The sequence below is a fragment of the Lampris incognitus genome, chromosome 10 (genome assembly GCF_029633865.1).
Source record: "Lampris incognitus isolate fLamInc1 chromosome 10, fLamInc1.hap2, whole genome shotgun sequence".
NCBI classification, from domain to species: domain Eukaryota; kingdom Metazoa; phylum Chordata; class Actinopteri; order Lampriformes; family Lampridae; genus Lampris; species Lampris incognitus.
This window is the reverse complement of record NC_079220.1, coordinates 43,254,982-43,279,708: the sequence shown is the minus strand read 5'-3', so window position 1 is coordinate 43,279,708 and position 24,727 is coordinate 43,254,982. Positions and strand designations below refer to the sequence as shown.

General features: G+C 48.1%; 1 protein-coding gene across 1 annotated transcript in view; it reads left to right on the top strand.

Annotated features, from left to right (window-relative positions):
* tmem104 (transmembrane protein 104) overlaps positions 1 to 7,865 on the top strand; it is a 181,560-nt gene extending 173,695 nt beyond the window's left edge. Inside the window, exon 10 of the mRNA XM_056288305.1 lies at positions 4,337 to 7,865. Coding sequence (XP_056144280.1) covers positions 4,337 to 5,100 — 764 coding nt within the window. The 3' untranslated portion in view covers positions 5,101 to 7,865. The remainder of the gene's footprint in view (positions 1 to 4,336) is intronic.
* Positions 7,866 to 24,727: the final 16,862 nt, after the last annotated feature.

The following is a 24,727-nucleotide window of genomic DNA, read 5'->3' as shown; positions in this document are numbered from 1 at the left end:
TCCATGTCTTGGTAGATCGGCACTGTTTTGGTGGCACACAGAGGACCAACAGTATATTAGGCAGGTGGTCATAATGTTTTTGCTCATGAGTGTACCTAGAGAGAGATAATATTAAAAATAGTGATTGTTTCCCTTTAAACTCAATAGAGGCCCTTTTCTATCAGGCGGACATAAAGATCACAAATACCTGAAGATAAATATAGAGCTTGCATTTCTCCCTGGTCTTTCATTTATCCCACTAATGCGGTGATGGATTGCTTGTAAGAAACAGCTTTTGGACTTTGCTGCAACTTAACCAAGTTCCCTCCCAGCCTCGAATTAGACATAAGTTGTTTTCATGGAAGCTAAACATCTTTACATCTCCTGTCTGGGGCATCTAGTTCCTGTAAAAAATTACATACCCTCTTTAAGATTTTAGCAGAGAAGGTATCCCATGCTAATTTAGAAACTCAGGATATGTTCTATAGCATCTTTTTTTTAAACAGCTTCCTTAGCTGGTCTAATTTTTTAAAAAGGAAAAAAAAAGCTAGTCTGTCTTGAAAAAATTGGCAGGTGAGGGAAAGAAAATAGGCTTTATTATTCCAGGTAATGTAGTGGTGCCCAGCCACCCTGAGGTACTCTTAATTAAATGCTCGCTGCCTGCCTTCCTTCCTGTACAACATGGTACCATTAATCACAGGGAAGAAAATGGTTTCGTTTACCGCATGTTTCTGTACAGCTTACTGTAGCAGTACAGAACTGGCAGGTAGGTCGCTGTGCTGGATGTTTCACACATAGTGGATGTGCCTGTCAGAGGGAGAGAAAAGGTTGAAGGAAGAGAGAGAAGCTAAGGAGTGAATGTGACTTATCTGTAGCATCGATGGCTTTCACACTCTGTGGATGTATTTCTCTGGTACAGAGAAGCAGGAAAGTATGTATTGCAGCCAACATTTTTGAATATAGGGTGATGTGTCTCCTCGCTTAACCGAGAAACCTGTATAATGATAAACATATGGCACCTGTTCAGGGACAACAATAATTAAAGATAACGTACTGCCACAATGTAAACTGAAGCCATAGCAGAACTCTTGGCTGCCCTTCTAAAAACATGCATTATGTTTGCTTGTGTTGTGCCATGCAGTGATTACCAGGATTTCCTTTGTAATAGTAAAGGGGGGATGTCTCTTGGATATTTCCCAGACACCTACTGTTGAGGTGTGCTAACACGCCTGTCCTTGAGGGCTTTTATTGTCGTTCAAGCATGTTACCATCTCTCTCTATAAAGAGTGTGTTGAGGTGTGAGTGTAGATAATTTCCACAACCGTGCTTTCTACCTCCTAAACCAGAGATTACATTGGACATGGGCCAGATATCTATTTTTTTTCTTTTGGATTCCCCCCCCCCTTTTCTCCCCAGTCGTATCCGCCCAATTACCCCACTCTTCCGAGCCATCCCGATCTTTGCTCCACTCTCTCTGCCCATCCGGGGGGGGGGGGGGGGCTGCAGGCTACCACATGCCTCCTCCAATACATGTGGAGTTGCCAGCCACTTCTTTTCACCTGGCAGTGAGGAGTTTCACCAGGGGGACGTAGCATGTGGGAGGATGAATGAATGAATGAATGATGAATTATTTCAAACATGTAAATAAGCAGGCTATAACATAAAGATAAGCCATTGCCAATAATCTGAAGTGATCAAATCCACACGTCAAACTCAGCGAACAGATCTCCATATGCATCAGATTATTTGTTACATGTTCGAAAAAGGAGTATGAGGAAGTATAGACTTATTTTTTCCTACCCCTTCTCACCTACTCTTAAGTTAATTAAGCTACTATACATTTCAAACTCAGTTCCCACAGCACTGTGTATTTCAAATTCAATGTAAGTTGTGATGTACAATACAAACTCAACTACTGTGAACCATAGGAGAAAAAAATAAAACGCATCAAAAACACATGAGAGAAAGAGAAAAAAGAAAAACACATCCTAATGTCATGTACCAAGAATAAACAGATCTCAATGCTACGTACAACCCGAGTGGATGCCATTCTATGAAATCCACTCGGTGTCATAGAAAGAAAACTGAAATAAAAAATGTAATAAGAAAAGTTGAGAGATAAATATAACTTAGACAGGTAACACAACTCTTTGTCATCCCTATATCTCTCGATAATTAGTCCTTTGTACTACCTCTTGAACTGTGTTATGTTTGTACTTTGTTTGAGTTCCATGCTGAGACTGTTCCACAATTTTACCCCACAGATTGGTGCTCTTCAAAGTTGTATGAACACATAATTTCTTGAAGTTTAATTTCCCTCTCAAATTATATTCCCCTTCTCTATCTGAGAATATTTTTGGTATATTACTCAGTAGAAGACAGTTTCTTGCTTTGATCATTATTTTTGCTACGTTAAATTCTACTAAATCCCTGAACTTCAAGGCACTTGACTTTGAAAATAGCTTGTTGGTGTGTTCACGATATCCTACATTATTAACTATTCTTATGGCTCTTTTTTGTAGTATACATAATGGTTGTAGGTTGGTTTTGTAAGTGTTACCTCATACCTCCACACAGTAGATCAGATATGGTAAAATAAAGAATACAGAGTGTGCAATGATTTATCATCCAGAATGTGGCTTGCTTTTCTCTCATGCTCGCACTTATGTATGTGAGGTTTCCAGCAGATTTTGTGGTTTAGTATCACACCTAGGAATTATTTTCATATACCCTTTCTAGTTGGACATTACCAATCACTACTTTTACTTTAGTGCTTATTTTATAATTTCCAAACAACATAAGCTTTGTTTTGTCCAGATTTAAAGATAATTTGTTTTTGTCAAACCACTGTTTTAGTTTTTCCATTTCTATTGTGGTCACCTCCAAAAGCTGCTGTAAATTCTCACCAGAACAAAATATATTCGTGTCATCAGCAAATAGAACAAATTTCAATATTTTTGATATCTTGCATGTATCATTTAAGTACAGCATGAAGTTTTGGACTTAAAACCGACCCCTGGGGTACATCACAAGTAATATACATGCATGATGATTTATGTTCACCTATCATTACAAACTGCTGCCTGTTACATAAATAGTTTCTTAGCCAATTGTGAACCACCCCTCTAATACCATACCTTTCCAATTTGTCAGTCTATTGTGATCAATAGTATCAAAAGCTTTTTTTTAGATCTATAATTATTCCCACAGCAAACTTTTTTCGGTCTATGCAGTTAGTTATTTCTTCAATTAATTCAATGAGCACCAGAGATGTCAATCTATTTGGCCGAAACCCATACTGGCTATTGGTCAGCAGATTGTGCTTCTCAATGAATTTGTCTAGTCTAGCAGCAACTAGTTTTTCCAATATTTTCAAGAATTGTGACAGTAATGAAATCAGTCTGTAGTTTGTTAATTGGTGTCTATCTCCGGTTTTATATAAGGGTATGACATTTGCCATTTTCATTTTCCTTGGAACGTCACCAGCTTGAAATGACATATAGGAGGAGGGTGAGGGAGAGAAGTTATAAAACTGCACCCAACTGCATGTTGTCTCTGGTCAGATCTATGGCATTTCGTTCACATGACTGATGTGAAGAGGAGTAGATGTCTGTGGGTGTGTTGACATAGCAGAGACTGAATCATCTGCCCATCCTATCCTTCCTGGCCAGCTCAGCATGCTCCCACAGCCCATTAAGATCTAAACAATCCTCCCATGTCAACATTTATCGCTTTAAGATTAGAAGCGGCACAAGGCGTGTCCTTAAAAAGTTTTTTTATTCAGTAGTGGAGTAATAAAGGGGGTGGGGTGAAGGGATGGACGATGGGTAAAAGTTGGTTGGATTAGGGAAGAGCAAGATAAAGGGATCATTCTAGGGTTTGACCCCAAACTGACCCAGGACTGATGTAATATCTGAGCCCATCAACTATTCATGGTCAAAACTGCTTTTCTTCCGTTCAGTGGCGATGGGAAGTACACAATAATAATGCCTAATACGCAAAAAATAAAAAATAAATCCCATTCTCTGTAAATGTCTTTAATAATTTCTCAGAGATGCCCTGATAGACTTTAATTGTGTAAGTATTATTGTACTCAGTGCAGATTTTGGTAGGTTTTTTTTTCTTCTACTTAGAATTTTATGTCAGAATTAAACACAGGGACATTATGGCTTGCTCTGAAGTAGTCTGCAGCTGAGTGAATTAGGATTTTGATGTGGTTGATGTAAAGTGCCTAAGTTCCCGTAAAGACAAGTTTAAAACAAAATGGTTTATGCCTCTCTGTTGGCTGTCACCTCTGCAGCTAATTTCTCAGCCACAGAGTGTCCCTCGAACTATCTGTCTTTCTTTTGTTTTACAGCTTTCACCATGATGATCATCTTGGCCCTACTCCGCATCGGCAAAGGTCGAGGCGAGGGAAACCCACCTGTGGCCTCAATCTCTGGGGTCCCCAACCTGTTTGGAGTATGCGTCTATTCATTCATGTGCCAGCATTCTCTCCCATCCCTGGTGACACCCATCTCTGACAAGAAACGTGTGGGCACCCTGCTGCTTGCGGACTACGTCCTCATTATGGGTTTCTATGTCCTCCTCTCCTTCACTGCTATTTTCTGTTTCGACAGCTCCCTATTGCATGACATGTACACACTGAACTTCACAGACAACTGTGATGTCCTTGATATTCCGGCTCTCCGCTACTTCCTGGGGCTGTTCCCCGTCTTCACCATAAGCACCAACTTCCCCATCATCGCTGTCACGCTGCGTAACAACTGGAAGACCCTGTTTCACCGTGACGGGGGCACCTACCCTTGGCTGGTGGACCGCATCATATTCCCTCTCATCACCCTGGTGCCCCCCATCCTTGTGGCCTTCTGCACCCACAACCTGGAATCGCTGGTGGGTATCACAGGGGCTTATGCCGGGACAGGCATCCAGTATGTCATCCCAGCTCTACTGGTGCACTATGGCAGACGCCACCTAGAGCCTGTGATGGACAGGGATGCCGTCAACAAGCACCAGTCCCCATTCCGTCACAGTTTCTGGGTGTGGTTTGTTGTAGTGTGGGCCAGCTTCTGCCTCATGTTTGTCACAGCTAATATTATCCTGACTGATACCAAGAAATGAAAAGGACTCCTTTTCGTTAAACTTGGTTTTTTTCTGTATCTGGTCAGTGTCCTCTCTCTTTTGTTCCTATATCTGAGGCCTTAATGAAATTGCTACAGGTTAGACAGTGTGCCTTTTTTCTTGGGACTCTTGTAGCATGTAAATTAATTGTAATTAAGAGTAATTTATCGATCTTGTTGAAAGGGACCAAAAATGACTATGGTCTGGTGTTAAAGCTGGAACCGTATATAAGGGATAAGAAGTGGGAGGGTTCTTAATGAACTTAAGATGGACAATCTAAGGTTTTAGCAAGGTTTTGCACTTCTACAGCAACATTTTTTTTTAGTTTTTTTTTTTTAATGAATCCAAATGTTATGGCTGACAGCAGATGTTTGACTTGTATATCATTTCATTCATAATTTTCACATGCTTACTTTAATTCCCAAAATAAACTGTGGAGGGAAACGGCTAGAGCAGGGCTTAATGTCCCACCCGACTTTCATAACGGAATGTTCTAGCAAGGTATGGCTTGGACAGGTTTTAGCAACTGAAAGAGCAGAGTAGGAAAGTTGAAAAAGAGTCTGTCGGACGAATGCTCCTGTTTGATTGTAAAATACTGCCACCTCTACACAGCTTGATAATGAAGTCAGAATAGAAGCTAACAGGAGAAAAGAAAAAGAATGAACCGGGAATAATCTGTCTCTCATGGCTGACATATACATTCTTCATTGGTGACGCCTCCAGTCTCGTCTTCCCCCCCGTGAACAATGAAGCTTCATCTACGACAGATCCACTGACAGATAGATCTAGAGGATGACTTCCATCTCTGTTTATCACCAGACTCTTACATCGGTAGTTCAACCACAAGACACAAAGCACGCCTCCCATACTGCTTAACACCAATGTATGCCTCTAAAAAGACCCTCATACCACCTAAAATCTTTCAGGCAAATCTCTGCAATAGTTGAACTTTGACCCAAAGGCTGTTTTTGGTAGACCCCAAGCAAAAGGTTAGTGAGGTTCATCTCAAGCTGCTGCATGTACCACTTGGTGATGAATCTCGTCCCAGTCCCCACAGCAGTTTGTAATGAGAATTTCTCAGCTAGATGATTTGCTGTCAGCTCTTTTAAATACAATGTCATTGCAGTTACCTGCTTTACTTAAGCTCATTCTGTTTGAAGCCCCGGGAAATGTAATTTTACCATTAAGATATAGCAGCGTCTCCTTTGGACTTGTGTCATTGCCTTATGTTAATAAATACTGTTAATACTTTTCTTCATTTGCCCCTGGCTATTTTAAAACGGTATGCACCTCGCTTGTTTTTTTTTAATTTTTTTTAATTTGATTTTAGTACTGAGGAGTAGATCACTCTAAAACCATTGTTGTTACTTTAATTGGTATGTCAGACCTTGAGGTGTAGGATACCTTATTGCATGGTAATTACTGCATTATGTAAGTGACGGAATTGAGCCATCACAAGCAGACTCACAGTAAAGAAAAATTAATATTTATCAACATTTTGTATCCATGCAATATTGCAGAAGTTTGCACACCTTTTTCACAAAACGTGTATCATTTTGGTTAATGGCCATACGACTCAAGCGTACAAAAAGTTATGTGGTAGTTCTCAGTGATGCTCTACTGCCATCTGTTTCTGGAGTGTCGCCGTGAATTCAAATGGCATTTGACTAGCTTCTTAGACAGCTGTGTAGATTTGCTTAGAGAGGTATTAAGGCATCATCATCAGTCACCGCAACGCTGCTTTAAATAAAGGTTAGATGTGCCATTCCATAAGCATATATCGATGTTGCAACTGCAGTTGCATCTCAGCATGGTACTGAATCATTGGAGTATCCTTAAGAGTTGTAGAGTGAGGTACCTTTCTCTGTTGTAATCAGTGTTTGTCCAGGATGTACAAAGAGGAATTAGTCTTCATTTAAAGTACCTGTATCTAACTATAACCTTGTCTGTCAGCTTTTTTTTTTTTTTGAGATTTTGTTTTGTTGGGGTGGGTGGAGAACAACAGCAACTGCATGCAGCTACACTTTAAATATCACTTCACCTTTGTATTCACAAGTTTACTTTCCTGCTCTTGTGTACTGTTCAGTTTTGTTCAACTCTGCCTGATATGGGAAAAAAGGATTCTCTGTCCTCATCTGAGGTGGTGTGCTCTGTCAAAATGTAAGAATAAGAATAAATGAGACCAAGGATTTTTTGAAGTTTAAGGGAAATTGTTCAGAGATAAAATAAATGTTTTTTTGGAAGAGAGAGTTGGTGCATATTTGGCTTTGGACATAGATGGTATAATGACTCTTGTAGAGAGTTTGGTGAAGGTGCCTTTTATTTCCTTGGGTTATTTGTCACCCTGAACATTCTCTCTCTCTCATCCTCTCTTTTATAAAGCAACTTGCCAGATAACATCGGCATGTAAACCATTTCATTTAACTGACAATCAGCATTTCCCCCAAAAAAGAACTTGATAATCCTTTGTTGTGTTCTTTTTGTGGTTTGTTTTGCTTGTATTTATGTGGGTCTTTGTGATCTTGAGACACCCTCCATACACAGACACAGACACACACTAGCACACACACACACACACACACACACACACACACACACACACACACACACACACACATGGTCTTTACTGTGTTGTATTTTGCTGACAGTGGTTTGAGTTGATTTGGTCCTGCCTGTAATTCATTGATCTACACATCAATGTTTAAATGCACCATCACCTGTTTTGGTTTATTTTTTGTGTTTCACAAAGAAAATAAAAAGCATTGTATTTATCTGAACTGTTTGAACCTCCATTACTGATGTACCAGTCTGTGTAATTAGATAAGTCAGTTGTATGTCCGGGTGGTAATTTGTTAAAGTTTTGGCAACGGTGTTTGAAATATACAGCACTGTATTGGTTTCACTTCACAAAATCCAAAACATGGTGTCACTTTGACGATAGACGTGACTTATTCCAAACTGGGATCTGCAAACAGTTCTGTGATGGTACCATGCTTGTACCAGCACATTGTAAAACTCACTCTTTGGGGGAAGAACGCATGAGGCAGTGTGTCATTTCATTGCATAATGTAGGTTACAGCTCACTTGTGATTTCTGATGGATGTTATTCGACCTAAAAACTGTTTCCCAGATTCACATAAGGAAGGCACTATTTTGGTCCCCTCTCCAGGCATTTGCCATCTTTCTTCCTTCCCATCTGCAGTTCCATTCTACCTTACTTGAAGCACTTCAAGGATTTTTGTAATGACATAATGGATCCTATTTATTATTATATATATTAAACCCACCCTTCGGAATTTCAATTTTAGCTGGGCTGCTGCAGTTTAATTTACTCCCCACATTTTTGTGAATTTGCTGTGTGTTTAGGAGTAAAAGATAAAATTGGACATTACGTTTTGATGCGAGAAATTTATCCATGGTTTACAAGAGAGATAGCACTAACCGGTGCTTGGCTGTGTTCGTTTCTGACTGTCCCACTAGGATGGAGTTCATTTATTCCTGTTGTCTGGCCTCATCAACACTGGACTATTAAAGTTATCTGAAAATCTTGCTTTGCTTGCAAGTTGCAATTGAACTTTCCTGACAAATTTCCAATCATCAGCAGGATCAGTCTCTGTGGAATTATAACCAGGTCTGACTGGCTGATAATGAGATCTGTCTGCCATATTTTTCTGGAAATTAAAAAAAAACTTTTTTTTAATTCTTCCCCCTTTTTCTTTAAATTGTACTTGGCCAATTACCCACTCTTCCGAGCCATCCCAGTCACTGCTCCACCCCCTCTGCCGATCCGGGGAGAGCAGCAGACTACCACATATCTCCTCCATAGATGTGTAGAACTGGATACGGCGCCGCCGCTCAGATCTTGCAGCCAATTTTTTTCCAGTGGTCACTCGCGGTATTGCAGCGAAAAATCCCCTGCGGCCCAAAAAGCCTTTCCCCCATAGACCACCATTGTAAAAGAGACGCCTGTAAAACTGTTGACAGGACACCTCCAGCTATAATCATAGTCAATTATTACTCTTTGTATTGTATATTTTTAAGGCATGGGGTTTAAATCTTTTTTTTAAATACCAAAGCCCAGAAAAATCTTTTTTTTCTCCGCATGACGTCACGGCTGTGTACGAGCACTCTACGCTTGGTCAAGTGTCTTGGGCACGAGGATCTTTGTATATTAAACAAACACAGAGTATATTAAACAAACGCAGTTCGAATAAACAAAAATCAAAATCAAAGGTAAATTACCCTTTATTTTAGTATCATGTTTTGTTTGTTTGGGGGTTTTTTTGTCTTTGTTCTTACCACTGCATACATTTGTTTTTATGTCGGTTTCTAACAATGGGGTTGATTTCATTGTTTACATGCAAATCACGTGAGGAACTTTTACTTTGAAAACCCATAACGGAAGTCACTGTATGGCATAATACGGGGGACTTGCAGCTTACGTCACGTGAAGCGCCACTTGCCAGAAAGTCAGGAGAAGAAATAAGTTATCCCGCAAAAATGCTGATGTGAAATATAAGTGTCTAAGCAGAAGTCCACGCTGTACTGATTTAGCGCCCCAGTTGGAGAGTGAACGAGCTCATGCGTTGTGGAAAGAATTAATAAATTTCATGAAACATCAGTTCGAGAGTCCGACCATCTTCCTCCTGGGGACGCTACAGTAAGAGCTTGACCTCACCGAACCTGCCATCCACCGAACCTGCCATCCTGCTCCAGGCTGGTGTTCATGAAAGTCTACGGTGCCAGACTACGGTACTTCGCCTGTCAACATTGGAGCTGTCGCGTTTGATTGGTCTCGGTGTGATGGTCAGATAAAGTCAAGAGTTAAATGGAAAGGAAATTTTCACAATGGGTAAAAAGTTTACAACTTTACCGTATTAAGAACTGCTGTATTATCTTTTGGATTAATTTGAGTTAATATAAGGCAAATCTTCAAGAACCCGAGTTTATAAAGTCAACTCGATGTAAGGTTTCTGTAAGGTATTTCAAGGTGTTTGTTTATTTTCAAGAACTTGAGTCTAAAATATGATCAGATTTCTATTACTCGTTTTCCTTTGAGATAGTTAATTTAACTACTGTCAAATACATTAGCTTACACGTTTCTCAATCAATTACCGATTGAAAATGGAAGAGCCAACTAGCTCGTCTCTTGATATTTGTTACGTTCCCCGTTTAAGGTCCAGGGGATGAGGGGAAGTAACAAAGAAAATAAAAATATCCCGGGGGAAACAAGAAAGGTGGGAGGCAGAACCAGGTGTAAAAACGAACAGATTTATTAACAAAAAATAATCCTAAATCAATGTAGCTACACGGGTCCAATTTACTTTATTAAAAGGCCACGATTCATACTGATGTCCAGTGTTTATTACTCTCCCATTTGCCACCTCAGACACCGTGAAAACTAAAGTCAAGAACAACAACAGAACGACACTTACGATCATGGCTGCACATGGCTGGGCTCCGTCATTGTACAACGTAACATAACAATGATATAGAAAATCAATTACGCACAAGATCAACAAACATAAAGATATGACAGGATACATAAAATAATACAGAATGTGAAATAGTTACCATGTGCGCCTCTCAGACCATGTGTAGAATGAATATTTGGAACTTTGCATGGCGTCTCAGCACAGCGGCAGGTTTCTCTTTCCCATAATGCAGTAGTTGTAGGTGCAACTACATACAGCAATCATGTGATCATAACAAAGTAAAAGTCACATGTTTTAACTATAAGATTTTTAACCTGTATTTATATTCTTAATCGCCTGGTTAACCGCAGGCGAAGCATCAGAGTCCTCACAGCTGGACCGGGGAAAGGGAGGGGCTGGGGAAGCAGGGGGCGGCTCGTCGGGAGAGGGGGGTGGGGCCGGGGGGCGCCCCCGCCGTGGGGGCAGGCCAAGACCAACAGGGCGGTCTAAGTCCAGGTGAGCAGGCTTGAGGCGGTCCACAGAAACCCGCCCCAGCCTGCTGCCAACCTCCACCACAAAGTGCTTATATCCAGTGTCCGTCGTAGGGTGGCTGCAGGGGACCGCGGTGCGCGTCGTGACGGATGAAAACATATCCCGCCGACCGCAGCTCCGTGGGGACATAGGACTGAGAGCCGCCATGCTGAGAAGTGGGGACCGGTGCAAAAGCCCTGGCTTCCTCCTGCAGCGCAGTCCGTTGGCAGCTGGCGGAGCTGCGGCGGTGGGAAGGAAATCTCCCGGGACCCGAAGTGGCTGTCCGTAGACCAGTTCGGCGGATGAGGACTGGAGGTCCTCCTTGGGGGCCGTCCTGAGCCCAAGCATGACCCAAGGCAGTTTGTCGACCCAGCGGTCGTCCTTGAGGGTAGCCCGCAATGCGGCCTTCATTGAGCGATGGAACCTCTCGACCAATCCATTCGCTTGAGGGTGATACGCTGTGGTGCGATGGAGCCTCACCCCTAAACCCGCGGCGATCTCCTCCCAGAGCGCTGACGTGAATTGCGGCCCTCTGTCCGAGGAGACGTCAGGTGGGGTGCCAAAGCGGGCGACCCAGGTTCCGATGAACGCTCGGGCAACCTCAGGCGCTGTCGTGAACGAAAGCGGGACTGCCTCTGGCCATCGCGTGGTCCTGTCGACCATAGTGAGCAGGTATGTGAAACCACGGGAGGGGGGTAGGGGGCCTACCAGGTCCACATTCACGTGGTCGAACCTCCTCTCAGGTACCGTGAAAGGTATCAGGGGCGCTTTGACGTGCCGGAGCACTTTGGAGCGTTGGTACTCCACACAGGTGTCAGCCCAGTCCCTCACATCCTTTTTGAGTCCATGCCAGACAAACTTTGCCGCCACCAAACTCTGTGAAGGCTTTCTGCCAGGGTGAGACAGCCCATGGACTGCGTCGAAGACCCGCCGCCTCCAAGCAGTCGGAACGACGGGTCGGGGCTAACCCGTAGAGACGTCGCACAGGAGCGTGGCGCCGGCGTCGTCGAAAGCCACATCCTCCAACTGCAGCCCTGTGACGGCGGTCCTGCATGCCTGCACTCCTGGGTCGGCGGCCTGGTCAGCCGCCATCTGGCTGTAGTCGAGTCCCAAATGGGCGGCACCAGCGATGGCCCGGGAGAGACAGTCAGCGACCGGGTTGGACTTCCCGGCGACATGCCTCACGTTGGTGGTAAACTCTGAGATGTAGGCCAACTGTCGCTGCTGGCGGGCTGACCACGGCTCTGCCACCTTGGCCATCGCGAACACCAGCGGTTTGTGATCGACGAAAGCCGTGAACTGACGGCCCTCCAGTAGGAAACGAAAGTGCCTAACAGCGAGGAAAAGGCCAAGCAGCTCACGATCAAAGGTGCTGTATTTGCGCTCTCTCAGGTTCAACTGCCGGCTGAAGAAGGCAAGCGGCTGCCACGCACCGCTCACCCACTGCTCGTAAACCGCGCCGACAGCGTAGTCCGAAGCATCCGTCGTGATGGCGATGGGCGCTCCAGACACAGGGTGTGCCAGCATCGCCGTGTCAGCCAGGGCGGCCTTCACATCCTTAAAAGCCTTGTCCCTCTCTGCAGACCAGTCCACAGCGTGTTTGGGGGCTGTGCTCTTCAGAGCCTCATATAGGCGGCGGAGGAGATCGGCAGCCCGGGGGATGAACCAGTGGTAGAAGGACACCATGCCAATGAACTCCCGGAGGGACTGGGCCGTGTGTGGGCGTGGAAAGTCTGCGACGGCCTCCACCTTAGATGGAAGGGGGGCCGCCCCGTCCTTGATGACCCGGTGGCCCAGGAAGTCGATGGTGCTCAGACCAAACTGGCATTTGGCTGGATTAACTATCAACCCGTGCAGGCCGAGTCTCTCGAAAAGGGCTCTGAGGTGGGACAAGTGCTCGGACACGGAGGCGCTAGCGACCAGGATGTCATCCAGGTACACAAAGAGGAAAGGCAGGTCCCGCAACACTGAGTCCATGAGGCGTTGGAAGGACTGCACAGCGTTCTTGAGCCCAAACGGCATGCGCAGGAACTCGAACAGTCCGAACGGAGTTGTCACAGCCGTTTTGGGGACATCACCATAGCAGGTAACCATGTGGAGAGACTTCGGTTCTACATCATCCAGTCCCCGTTAGTCCCTGTGATCCTAGGGCGGCCCTGGTTCGTACAGCATGAGCCACACATCGCCTGGGCCTCCGGTACCATCATGGAGTGGAGCTCCTCCTGTCATGCCCAATGTCTCCAGGCTGCTCCCGCCCCATCCCCCCGACGTGCCCCTAGTACCCCGCCTCCCGACCTCTCCTCTGTTCCCCCTGAGTACCATGAGTTAGGTGAGGTTTTCAGCAAGACCCGGGCCCAAACTCTTCCTCCTCATCGGCCTTATGACTGTGCTATCGACCTCCACTCTGGGGCACCCCTTCCCAGCAGTCGTCTGTACAGTCTGACCATCCCCGAGAATGCTGCGATGGACGAGTACATCTCCGAGTCCTTGGCAGCGGGGCTCATTCGGCCCTCGTCCTCCCAGGTGGCAGCTGGATTCTTTTTCGTGAAGAAGAAGGACGGGGGCCTCCGACCCTGCATTGACTATCGCAACTCAATGAGATAACCGTCAAGAACAAGTACCCCCTTCCTCTCATGAGTTCCACCCTTGAGCCCCTCACCCATGCTACAGTCTTCACTAAGGTGGACCTCCGGTGTGCCTATCATCTGGTCCGGATCCGGAAGGGGGACGAGTGGAAGACAGCCTTTAAGACGCCCCGGGGTCATTATGAGTACCTGGTCATGCCGTTCGGCCTCACCAACGCCCCGGCGGTATTCCAGGCTCTCATGAATAACATTCTCCGCGACATGCTCGACGAGTTATTGGTGGTGTACCTCGATGACATCCTCATCTTCTCCAGGACCCTCGAGGAACATGTCCAGCATGTCCGCCGGGTACTCGAACGTCTCCTCCGGAACCGGCTCTTCGTCAAGGAAGAGAAGTGCCGGTTCCATTCCCCTTCCATTGACTACCTGGGCTTCGTCGTTGAGAGGGGACAGACCCGGGCCGACCCCCGCAAGATCCAGGCTGTGGTGGACTGGCCCGATCCCACATCACGGAAGGAATTACAGAGCTTCCTTGGGTTTGCGAACTTCTATCGGAGGTTCATTCGGAACTACAGCTGCGTGGCAGAACCTCTCACCAGGCTGACCTCCCCCTCCCAGCCGTTCATCTGGTCCCCGGCTGCCCGCTCTGCATTCCAGTCCCTCAAGGAGAGGTTCACCAGCGCCCCGGTCCTGCTCCACCCCGACCCAAAGAGGCAGTTCATCGTAGAGGTGGACGCTTCGGACACCGGGTTGGGGGCTGTCCTCTCCCAGCGGTCAGCGTCTGACCAGAAGGTCCACCCATGCGCCTTCTTCTCTCGCCGGTTCCTCCCCGCCGAGGAGAACTACGATGTGCTGGCAGTGGTGGCTGCTCTGGAGGAGTGGCGCCATTGGCTGGAGGGGGCGGAACAGCCGTCCACCATCTGGACGGATCATAAGAACTTGACGTTCATCCGGGCAACCAAGCGCCTCAATGGTCGGCAGGCACGGTGGGCCAGCTTCCTCAGTCGGTTGGACTTCACGCTGACTTATCACCCCGGGTCCCGCAACACGAAGGCAGACTCCATGTCCCGACAACACCCGAGGAGGGAGCCAGCTACAGAGGAGCCGACTCCCATCCTTCCTGAGGCCAGGGTGGTTGGCGTGGTTACCTGGGGCATCGAGACCGTGGTCAGGCAGGCGTTGCGCTCCCATCCCACCCCGAGCCACGTCCCTCCACGCCGCCTATTCGTCCCGGACGCAGTCCGGCCCTGGGTTCTCCAGTGGGGCCATGCCAGTCAGTTTGCTTGCCACCCGGGTGTCCACCGCACCTTCACCTTTCTGGCTCGGCGTTTCTGGTGGCCCACCATGAGGAACGACGTCAGGGACTTCGTAGGGGCCTGCTCCGTCTGTGCTCGCAGCAAGGCCTCTCACCAGGCACCCGCGGGTCTGCTGCAGCCCCTCCCAACTCCAAGCCGGCCCTGGTCCCATGTGGTGTTGGATTTTGTCTCTGGACTGCCTCCCTCCCAGGGTAACACTGTGATCCTGACAGTGGTGGACCGCTTCAGTAAGGGAGTGCACCTGGTGGCCCTCCCCAGACTCCCATCGGCTTCTGAGACGGCGGACCTCCTGATGAGCCACGTGTTCCGTCTCCACGGCCTTCCCCTGGTCGTCGTCTCGGACCGAGGGCCCCAGTTCGTCTCCCAGGTATGGCGGGCCTTTTGTAAGGGGTTGGGTGCCTCTGTTAGTCTCTCCTCTGGCTATCACCCACAGACTAACGGACAGACGGAGAGGATGAACCAGAGCGTGGAGTCTGCCCTCCGGTGCGTGGCCGCCAAGAAGTCCAGCTCCTGGAGCCGGTTCCTCCCCTGGGTCGAGTATGCCATCAACTCCCTGGTCAGCTCTGCCACCGGCCTCTCACCTTTTGAGGTGTCCCTTGGCTACCAGCCGCCTCTCTTTGCTGCGCAGGAATCGGAAGTGGCGGTTCCCTCCGTGCAGGCCCATCTGAACCGGTGTTGTCGCGTCTGGGAGGTGACCAGAGCTGCTCTGCTCCGGGCAGCTGAGAGCGCCAGTCGGGGAGCCAACCGACGCCGGTCCCCAGCGCCTACGTACCAACCAGGCCAAAGGGTGTGGCTGTCCTCGAAGGATCTCCCGCTTCAGTCCACCGCGAAGAAGCTGAACCCCCGGTTTGTCGGGACCTTTGAGATCAGGAAGGTTCTCAGCCCCGCGGCGGTGAGTCTTAAGCTTCCGGCTTCCTTGAAGACCCATCCCGTGTTTCATGTGTCTCGGGTTAAGCCTGTCTCCCACAGTCCTCTGATGCCTCCGGCCCCGGCTCCGCCTCCCCCTGAGATCGTGAATGGGCACCCCCAGTGGAAGGTCCGCCGGCTGCTGGACGTCCGGCGCCGAAGACGGGGGTTCCAGTATTTGGTGGACTGGGAGGGCTACGCTGGGTCTCCCGCCAGCTCATCCTGGACCCTGGGCTGCTAACTGAGTTCCATCATTCCCATCCCGACAAGCCGGGCAAGTCGCCTGGTGGCTCGCTCACCCCGCGCCGTGGCCCGCCCACCCCGCGCCGGCAGCTAATCGGCTCGTCAGGGTCGGGCTTCGTCATCAGGGCTGGGCTTAAGTTTGGTGGCCTCCCACGTGCCCGTTGTCAGTTCGTGTTGTAACCTCCCCGCACCCGCAGTAGCGGCCACTCTCCTCTCACGGTCCTTTTCTCTACGAACTCACCCCAGCCCTTGGTTCATGTTTTTCCCTTGCAAAGTTTCCCCGTGGAAGTATCCTGCCGTGTTCCCGTTTGGATTACCCGCGAGTTTTTCCCCCCTTGGACTTTCCGTTTTTTCCTTGTCGCTCATTGCCTTCCGATGTTTAACTATTTGTACGCGTAAGGAATAAAGTACGCCAGTTTTCGGCTAACCCCATCTCTGTCTGGTGTCGTGCGCTTGGGGTCTTCCACAAACCCTAACAGGCTGACTTGCAACTTACCTCACGTGAAGCGCTACTTGCCAGAAAATCAGGAGAAGAAATAATGTGAAATATAAGTGTCTAAGCAGAAGTCCAGGCTTTACCGATTTAGCGCCTCGGATGGAGAGTGAACGAGCTCATGCGTTGTGGAAAGAATTAATAAATCTCATGAAACATCAGTTCGAGAGTCCGACCATCTTCCTGCTGGGACGCTACAGTAAAGGTGAATAAATGACACAAAGCTGAGCCTTCTCTTTCACACATCAAGATATTTTGAGCCTTTGGTTTTGCGCCGAATATATTGGTCACTTGTTAGACTTTGTTTTGAACGTAATTGTTTTTTGTTTTGTTTTTGTTTTTTTGTTGTTCGTTTGTTGGTTTTTTTTGGCCGTTTGTATAAATACATCCATGGTTTCAAGTCCCAAGTAAATCCCATGGTAGTCTTATTATGCATCCATGAAGTCCACTATAGCATTCATGAACGCGCAGCGCCGGATCCTGAACCATAGCCTAGAGCATGATGGGAGTGACACTACTGCGCATATTTAGTGGGCCCCATGTACACGGAAGTAACCCGGAAGCCAGAAACTCAGGTATAGCTCCAGAAACTTTTTCGGCGTATGCGCCAGGCGAGCAATTTTCATAGGATTGAACAGGCGCCATTTTAAGATCTGGTATCCAGTTCTACTATAATACATCCATGGTCTCCTCCGATACATGTGGAGTCGCCAGCCACTTTTCACCTGACAGTGAGGGGTTTCACAAGGGGGACGTAGCGCGTGGGAGGATCACGCTACCCCCCCCCCCCCAGTTCCCTTCTCCCCCGCGAACAGGCGACCCGACCTACCAGAGGAGGCGCTAGCGCAGCGACCAGGACACATACCCACATCCGGCTTCCCACCCGCAGACACGGTCAATTGTGTCTGCTGGGACGCCTGACCAAGCCGGAATCAACACGGGGATTCAAACTGGCGATCCCCGTGTTGGTAGGCAACGGAATAGACCGCTGAAAATTCAAGTGTGTGTGTGTGTGTGTGTGTGTGTGTGTGTGTGTGTGTGTGTGTGTGTGTGTGTAGTCACAATTACCAGAGAGCAATTGTGAGTCCAGGTGCGTCTTTGGAGGAAATGGAAAAGACGGGAAAAAAGACACTTTACTACACACTAGGGCTGGGAATCGGCAGGTACTTTTCCATTCAATATTACAATGATAATTTTGTGCTGATTCGATATCGAATGCATATTTCAAATATAATTATGAGTATCACAATTCCATATTAGTTTTTACGCTCCATCTCCTCTTCAGTAAAATGCGAAAACTGCAATTGTCTAAAGGAAATGTACAACAAAATGCATTTATTTGAAGCCCCATGTGTTACAAAAGCATAGAAACAAGAGTGCGCTTTTCTGAGTAGATCTTCAAACAGTTCAAATTCAGACATTAGGAGATGTAGAAATCATCATATCAAATCTCTACACAGCATCTGTTCGTTGTACGTTTAACAGTGCTATTCAAGGAAAATGCTGCACTATTAAAATCATCTCAGTATTGCCATTATGCACCATGGGAACCACACACACGCACACGCACACTCACGCACGCGCGCGCGCGCGCGCACACACACACACACACACACACACACACTCACACACAAACACACATGGTATGCTCCAGTCAAGTGTTTCCCAACCCAGTCCTCAAGGACCCCCTATCCTGCAGATTTTCATTGAAACATGTTTGTAATTATTCAACGAATCACCAATTAATTATGTCAGATTTTGCACACCTACCATAATTAAGTGCTATGAGATGATTGGTTGAGTAAGTACAAGCAGGGCTCTATGCAGGGTTACAATTAAAATCTGCAGGATAGAGGGTCCTTGAGGACTGGGTTGGGAAACACTGTTCTAATCAAACTATCACATCTTCAAATTAAACTGTAATAAATGTATTTACTACTACTGGTTTATCTGGTGGTGTCGGCCCTGTCTGTCCTCATGGATGAGCCTCAGGTGGAGGCAATAATTACTCTAATGACTCTATTGGGTTTTAACAGCAGCTTGGACAGTGTGAACACATCAGAAATGAGACATGGGCAGCAAAGGTGACTAGAATGCGACGTTCTATACATGGCTGCTAACTTCTCATCAGCAGCCCTCTGTCTTTCTGTTCCGCTCATTTCATGTTGCAAGATATTGAAATTTTTGCCAATATCCCAAAACCCATGATTTTACATGGTCAATCCATCTGATACCAATAGACTTTTTCTTCCATTCATTGCAATACCACCATGTGCCCTAGTTTCCACCAATGGACTTTATCTATTATTATACTGTAACTTTGATCCTTGGTGCAGATGCAAATGTCTGAAACTGACTGCTTTATTTGCCCCTGTCCTGATGTATTTCTAAACACTAAACAACATTCTGCATTCACTGAAGGAGATGAGCACAAATTATCTCAACGTAAAAGGAGAAAATATGTAACATTTACTTTTGCACATTTTCAAACATAGGGCGGCACGGTGGCACAGTGGTTAGCGCAGTCGCCTCACAGCACGAATGTTCTGGGTTCGAACCCCGGGTTAGTCCAACGTTGGGGGTCGTCCCAGGTTGTCCTCTGTGTGGAGTTTGCAAGTTCTCCCCGTGTCTGCGTGGGTTTCCTCCAGGGGCTCCGGTTTCCTCCCACAATCCCAAAAGACATGTAGGTCAGGTGAATCGGCCATACTAAATTGCCCCTAGGTTTGTGTGTGGGAGTGGGAGTGGGAGTGGGCGGGGGCTGTGATGGACAGGCAGCCTGTCCAGGGTGTCTCCCCGCCTCGGGTCCAGCATCCAGCGACCCTGATTGGGATAAGCAGCTTGGATAATGGATGGATGGATTTTCAAACATTTTTGCTCTTGCATTCACTCTACAACAGCTCGATATTTAAATGTTTCAATGAAAAAGAAAGAATCGCACACTCTAATTATGGATGCAATGGTACGTCCAAGGGAACGAACACCAGCCAGGATAACTGTCGGAACTGCCAAACTGCATGGGCTAGCAGTTAGCTTAGCCTGCCCCGCTTTTGCATCCTGTCAGACCACTCTTGTTTCTTCCTTCTTGGGCGCAGCTCCAGGCAGGGGCTGTGGTCCTTTGGCCCACCAGACGCAGCACACCAGGCTCCCCCAGCCGATCCAACGCCAGCTCTCCCAGCCAGACACCCTCAACACACCTCCTCGCACTCCACACGACAACACCAAAAACTCCGCAGTTGGAAACGCCTCTGCTGGAAGCGCACAAGTTCTCTCGTGCTGTGCAGGAGCCCGTAACGTCACTGCTACCGGCAGTTCACTGCTTAAATGTGTCTCTGCTTAAAGTACCTACTGTTGCCCAGGAGACGGCAGGAGCAGCTGACATGGACAGTGACAGTTTTGGTGTGCAAACAGTGGCAGACAGGGGGTCTAGGGAGAGTGGGCCCAAGCGTTGTACTAACTGTGGCTCCACAAAGCATGTATCTCGGGACAAATCATGTCCTGCCCTGGGCAAGCGCTGTCATAACTGCAACAAGATGAATCACTTTACACGCTGCTGCTGCTCCCCCCCTGCAAACTCACAGGCTGCTGCAGTTCCTATCAACACAGTTCAGATTCAGCGGGCCTCATTCCGCCTCTGCACATGCCTTGTGGATGGAGCCTACATACTGCTCCTTGTTGACACGGGGGCAAAGATGTCACTCCTGAACAAAGCCACATATGACCGGCTTTTCCATCACGTGCCCCTGGAAGTGACAGCCAACTCCCTGTCAGGCTATGGCTATGCCCCCATCGCCACTTTGGGAGTAGTCTGACTTCCCGTGGAGTATAATCACCAGTACGTCCCTGAAATCAGGTTCTACATCACACAGAAAGGGGCTAACATCATGGGGCTAGACTTGTCCCATGCCCTGGACTTTACACTGACTGACACTGTGGGCCTGCGTGTCCTGCAGGTCTCCACCTCCTGGCCCAGATGTTACCCAGAACTGTTTGGAGTACTGGGCTGCATGACTGGGTTTGTGCACCAGCCTACTGTGGACTCATCGGTCCGCCCAGTAATCCAGCCACTACGACTCATTCCCCTGGCCCTCCGGGATGGGGTGGAAGAGGAGATACACCACCTGATGAAGGAGGACATCATCGAACCAGTCAATGCCTCACCCTGGATGTTCAACCTGGTGATAGCCAAGAAGCGGGGTGGTGGACTGCGCCTCTGCGTGGATCTGACAGACATCAACAAACCCATCATCCCCGACAAATACCCCCTCCCCACAGCTGAGGAGCTGACTAGCCATTTCCATGGCTCCACAGCATTCAGCAAAATGGATTTACGCCACGGCTACCTGCAGGTTCCCCTGGCACCGCCCAGCGTGGACCTCACAGCTTTCGTCTCACATGTGGGAGTGTTCAGATACAAGCACATGGCTTTTGGGCTGTCATCAGCCCCAAGCTGTTTTCAGAAAATAATGTCACTCATCCTAGCTGGCATTCAGGGGGTCACCATCTACAAACCCCAATTCCAATGAAGTTAGGATGTTGTGTAAAACGTGAATAAAAACAATAAAAGGATTTGCAAATCCTTTTCGACCTATAATCAAATGAATACACTAGAAAGACAAGATATTTAATGTTCAAACTGATAAACTTTATTGTTTTTTGCAAATTTTGAATTTGATACCTGCAACACGTTCCAAAGAAGCTGGGACAGGGGCAACAAAACACTGGGAAAGTTGAGGAATGTTCAAAAAACACCTGTTTGGAACATTCCACAGGTGAACAGGTTAATTGCAAACAGGTGAGTGTCATGATTGGGTATAAAAGGAGCATCCCCGCAAGGCTCAGTCGTTCACAAGCAAGGATGGGGCGAGGTTCACCACTTTGTGAACAACTGCGTGAGCAAATAGTCCAACAGTTTAAGAACAACGTTTCTCAATGTACAATTGCAAGGAATTTAGGGATTTCATCATCTACAGTCCATAATATCATCAAAAGATTCAGAGAATCAGGACAAATCTCTGCACATAAGCGGCAAGGCCGAAAACCAACATTGAATGCCCGTGACCTTCGATCCCTCAGGCGGCACTGCATTAAAAACCAACATCATTCTGTAAAGGATATTACCACGTGAGCTCAGGTACACACGTCGCTACATCTACAAGTGCAAGTTAAAACTCTACCATGCAAAGCGAAAGCCATATATCAACAACACCCAGAAACGCCGCCGGCTTCTCTGGGCCCGAGCTCATCTGAGATGGACTGACGCAAAGTGGAAAAGTGTGCTGTGGTCTGACGAGTCCACATTTCAAATTGTTTTTGGAAATCATGGACGTCGTGTCCTCCAGGCTAAAGAGGAAAAGGACCATCCAGATTGTTATCAGCGCAAAGTTCAAAAGCCAGCATCTGTGATGGTATGGGGGTGTGTTAGTGCCCATGGCATCATGGGTAACTTGCACATCTGTGAAGGCACCATTACTGCTGAAAGGTAAATACAGGTTTTGGAGCAACATATGCTGCCACCCAAGCGACGTCTTTTTCAGGGACGTCTCTGCTTATTTCAGCAGGACAATGCCAAGCCACATTCTGCACGTGTTACAACAGCGTGGCTTCGTAGTAAAAGAGTGCAGGTACTAGACTGGCCTGCCTGCAGTCCAGACCTGTTTTCCGTTGAAAATGTGTGGCGCATTATGAAGCGCAAAATATGACAATGGAGACCCCGGACTGCTGAGCAACTGAAGTCATACATCAAGCAAGAATGGGAAAGAATTCCACCTACAAAGCGTCAGCAATTAGTGTCCTCAGTTCCCAAACGCTTATGGAGTGTTGTTAAAAGGAAAGGTGATGTAACACAGTGGTAAACATGCCCCTGTCCCAGCTTTTTTTGAACATATTGCAGGCATCAAATTCAAAATGAGTGAATATTTGCAAAAAAACAATAAAGTTTATCAGTTTGAACATTAAATATCTTGTCTTTGTAGCGTATTCAATTGAATATAGGTCGAAAAGGATTTGCAAATCGTCGTAGTCTGCTTTTATTCACGTTTTACACAACATCCCAACTGCATTGGAATTGGGGTTTGTACTTAGATGATGTGGTGGTACATGCACCCGCCGCCACACTGCACAATGCTCGCCTGGAACAGGTCTTCCAGCGCTTCAAGCAACACGTTGTCACACTGAACACTAAGAAGTGTGCGTTTAGTGCCAAGGCAGTCGAGTTCCTGGGTTTCCGGCTCTCCAAGGCGGGTATGACCCCAATCATGTCCCACACAGAGGCCATTCTGTCCCTGCCGGACCCACAGTCAACGTCCTAGCTGTCCTCTTTTCTGGGGATGGCTGCCTACTATCTCCGTTTCATGCCACACTACTCCGACTCAACGGCCCCCCTGCGCCAGCTGCTATGGAAGGATGCTGTGTGGGACTGGACCCCAGCATGCCAGGAGGCTGTGGGCGTCATCAAACAGATCCCCGCCCACTTTGGCCCATTTCAGCCTGACTGTGGTGACCATGGTCACCTGTGATGCATCCGCGGTGGCACTTGGTGCAGTGCTCTCCCAGGTCCATGAGGGGGTAGAGCGTCCAGTGGCCTTTGCCTCACGAGCACTCACTCCGGTGGAGCAGAAGTACTCAGTGGGGGAGAGGGAAGCGCTTGCCTGCCTGTGGGCATGCGAACGCTGGCATGTCTACATGTACAGCAGGACTTTCACTATCCGCACAGTTCATCAGGCGTTGACGGCTCTGCTGGCGACCTGAGGTTCGGGCACAGGCCCATGAGACTACTGAGATGGGCGGATAGGCTGAATCAGTACAACTTCAGACTCGAGTTTATGCCGGGGTGTACCAATACGGTGGCCGACCTCCTGTCCCGAGCCATCTCTCTGACCAAAGAGGTAAGAGGGGCGACGCCAGAGGATGATGACGACGACGACTGTGTCCTCATGCTGCACGGGTCCCTCAGCACAGTAGTCACCCTGGCCGAGCTGCAGCAGGCCTCGGCTGAGGATGAGACACTCACAACCCTTCGTGCCTACATCCAGGATGGCTGGCCTGCCAAGATGGATGACAGGCTGCTCCCCTACCATAAAGTCTGCGACGAGCTCTCCTGCTGGGGGGAGGTGTGCCTCTCACGTGGCCACCGCGCAATTGTACCAGAGACTCTAAGGGCCAGAGTTCTGCAAATGACGCATGATGGGCATCTGGGGGGGGGGGGTCAGGGTGAAGCAGCGCTGCCGAGACACTGTGTGGTGGCCTCACATAGACTGACGCAGAGAAGCTGGTGCGTAACTGCACCTGCTGCCTTCTGAGTGGGAAAACCGGCCAGCCTACCACAGTACCCCTCACTCCAACCCCGTGGCCATCCGCGCCATGGAAGCACATCCAGATCAACCTCTGTGGAGAGCTCCACAGGGCAACTGTGCATGCCCGCTACTTGCTGGTCGTGCATGACCTTCACTCAAAATGGCCAGAGGCCATCACCTCACACACCATCATCGACCACCTTGACAAGCTGTTTGGGTGCTGGGGCCTACCCTGTGTCATCACGATGGACAATGGGCCCCAATTTGCATCGGTGGAGTTCTCAGAGTTCCTGTCACTGCGGCCCATCAAGCACATCAGGACAGCAGTGTACCACCCGGAGAGTAACGGAGGGGTGGAAAGACTGAACAAAACTCTCAAGAATGGAATTCGAGACTGTCTGGAGGAAGGGAAAACCTTCAGCACTGAACTCAGCCAAACGCTCCTGACCTTCCGGGCATCCAAGCACTCCACCACGGGGGTGACACTGGCTCTGCTCATGATCGGGCGGGAATTAAAGCAACCACTGGACCTCTTGAGAGTGGAGCCAGCCACTGCACATGAGAGCCCAGGGCTCCAGAAAGCCAGAGCTCAGGTCCGAAGCTCACAGGCCCGGATGAAAGAGGTTTGATGCCTCCGACCGAGTACAGACTCCCTCTCAGTCTGTGGGGGACTGGGTCAGGATCAAACACGCCCACCATCAGAACAAGCTGCGGTCATACTGGTTGGAGCCCCATCAGGTGACTCAACAGCTGGGACCAGCTACCTACAGACTGGACGATGGGACTCGTTGGCATTCAAACCACTTGCATAGGGTTGTAGCCCCTACAAACCCTGCATCATCCCTGT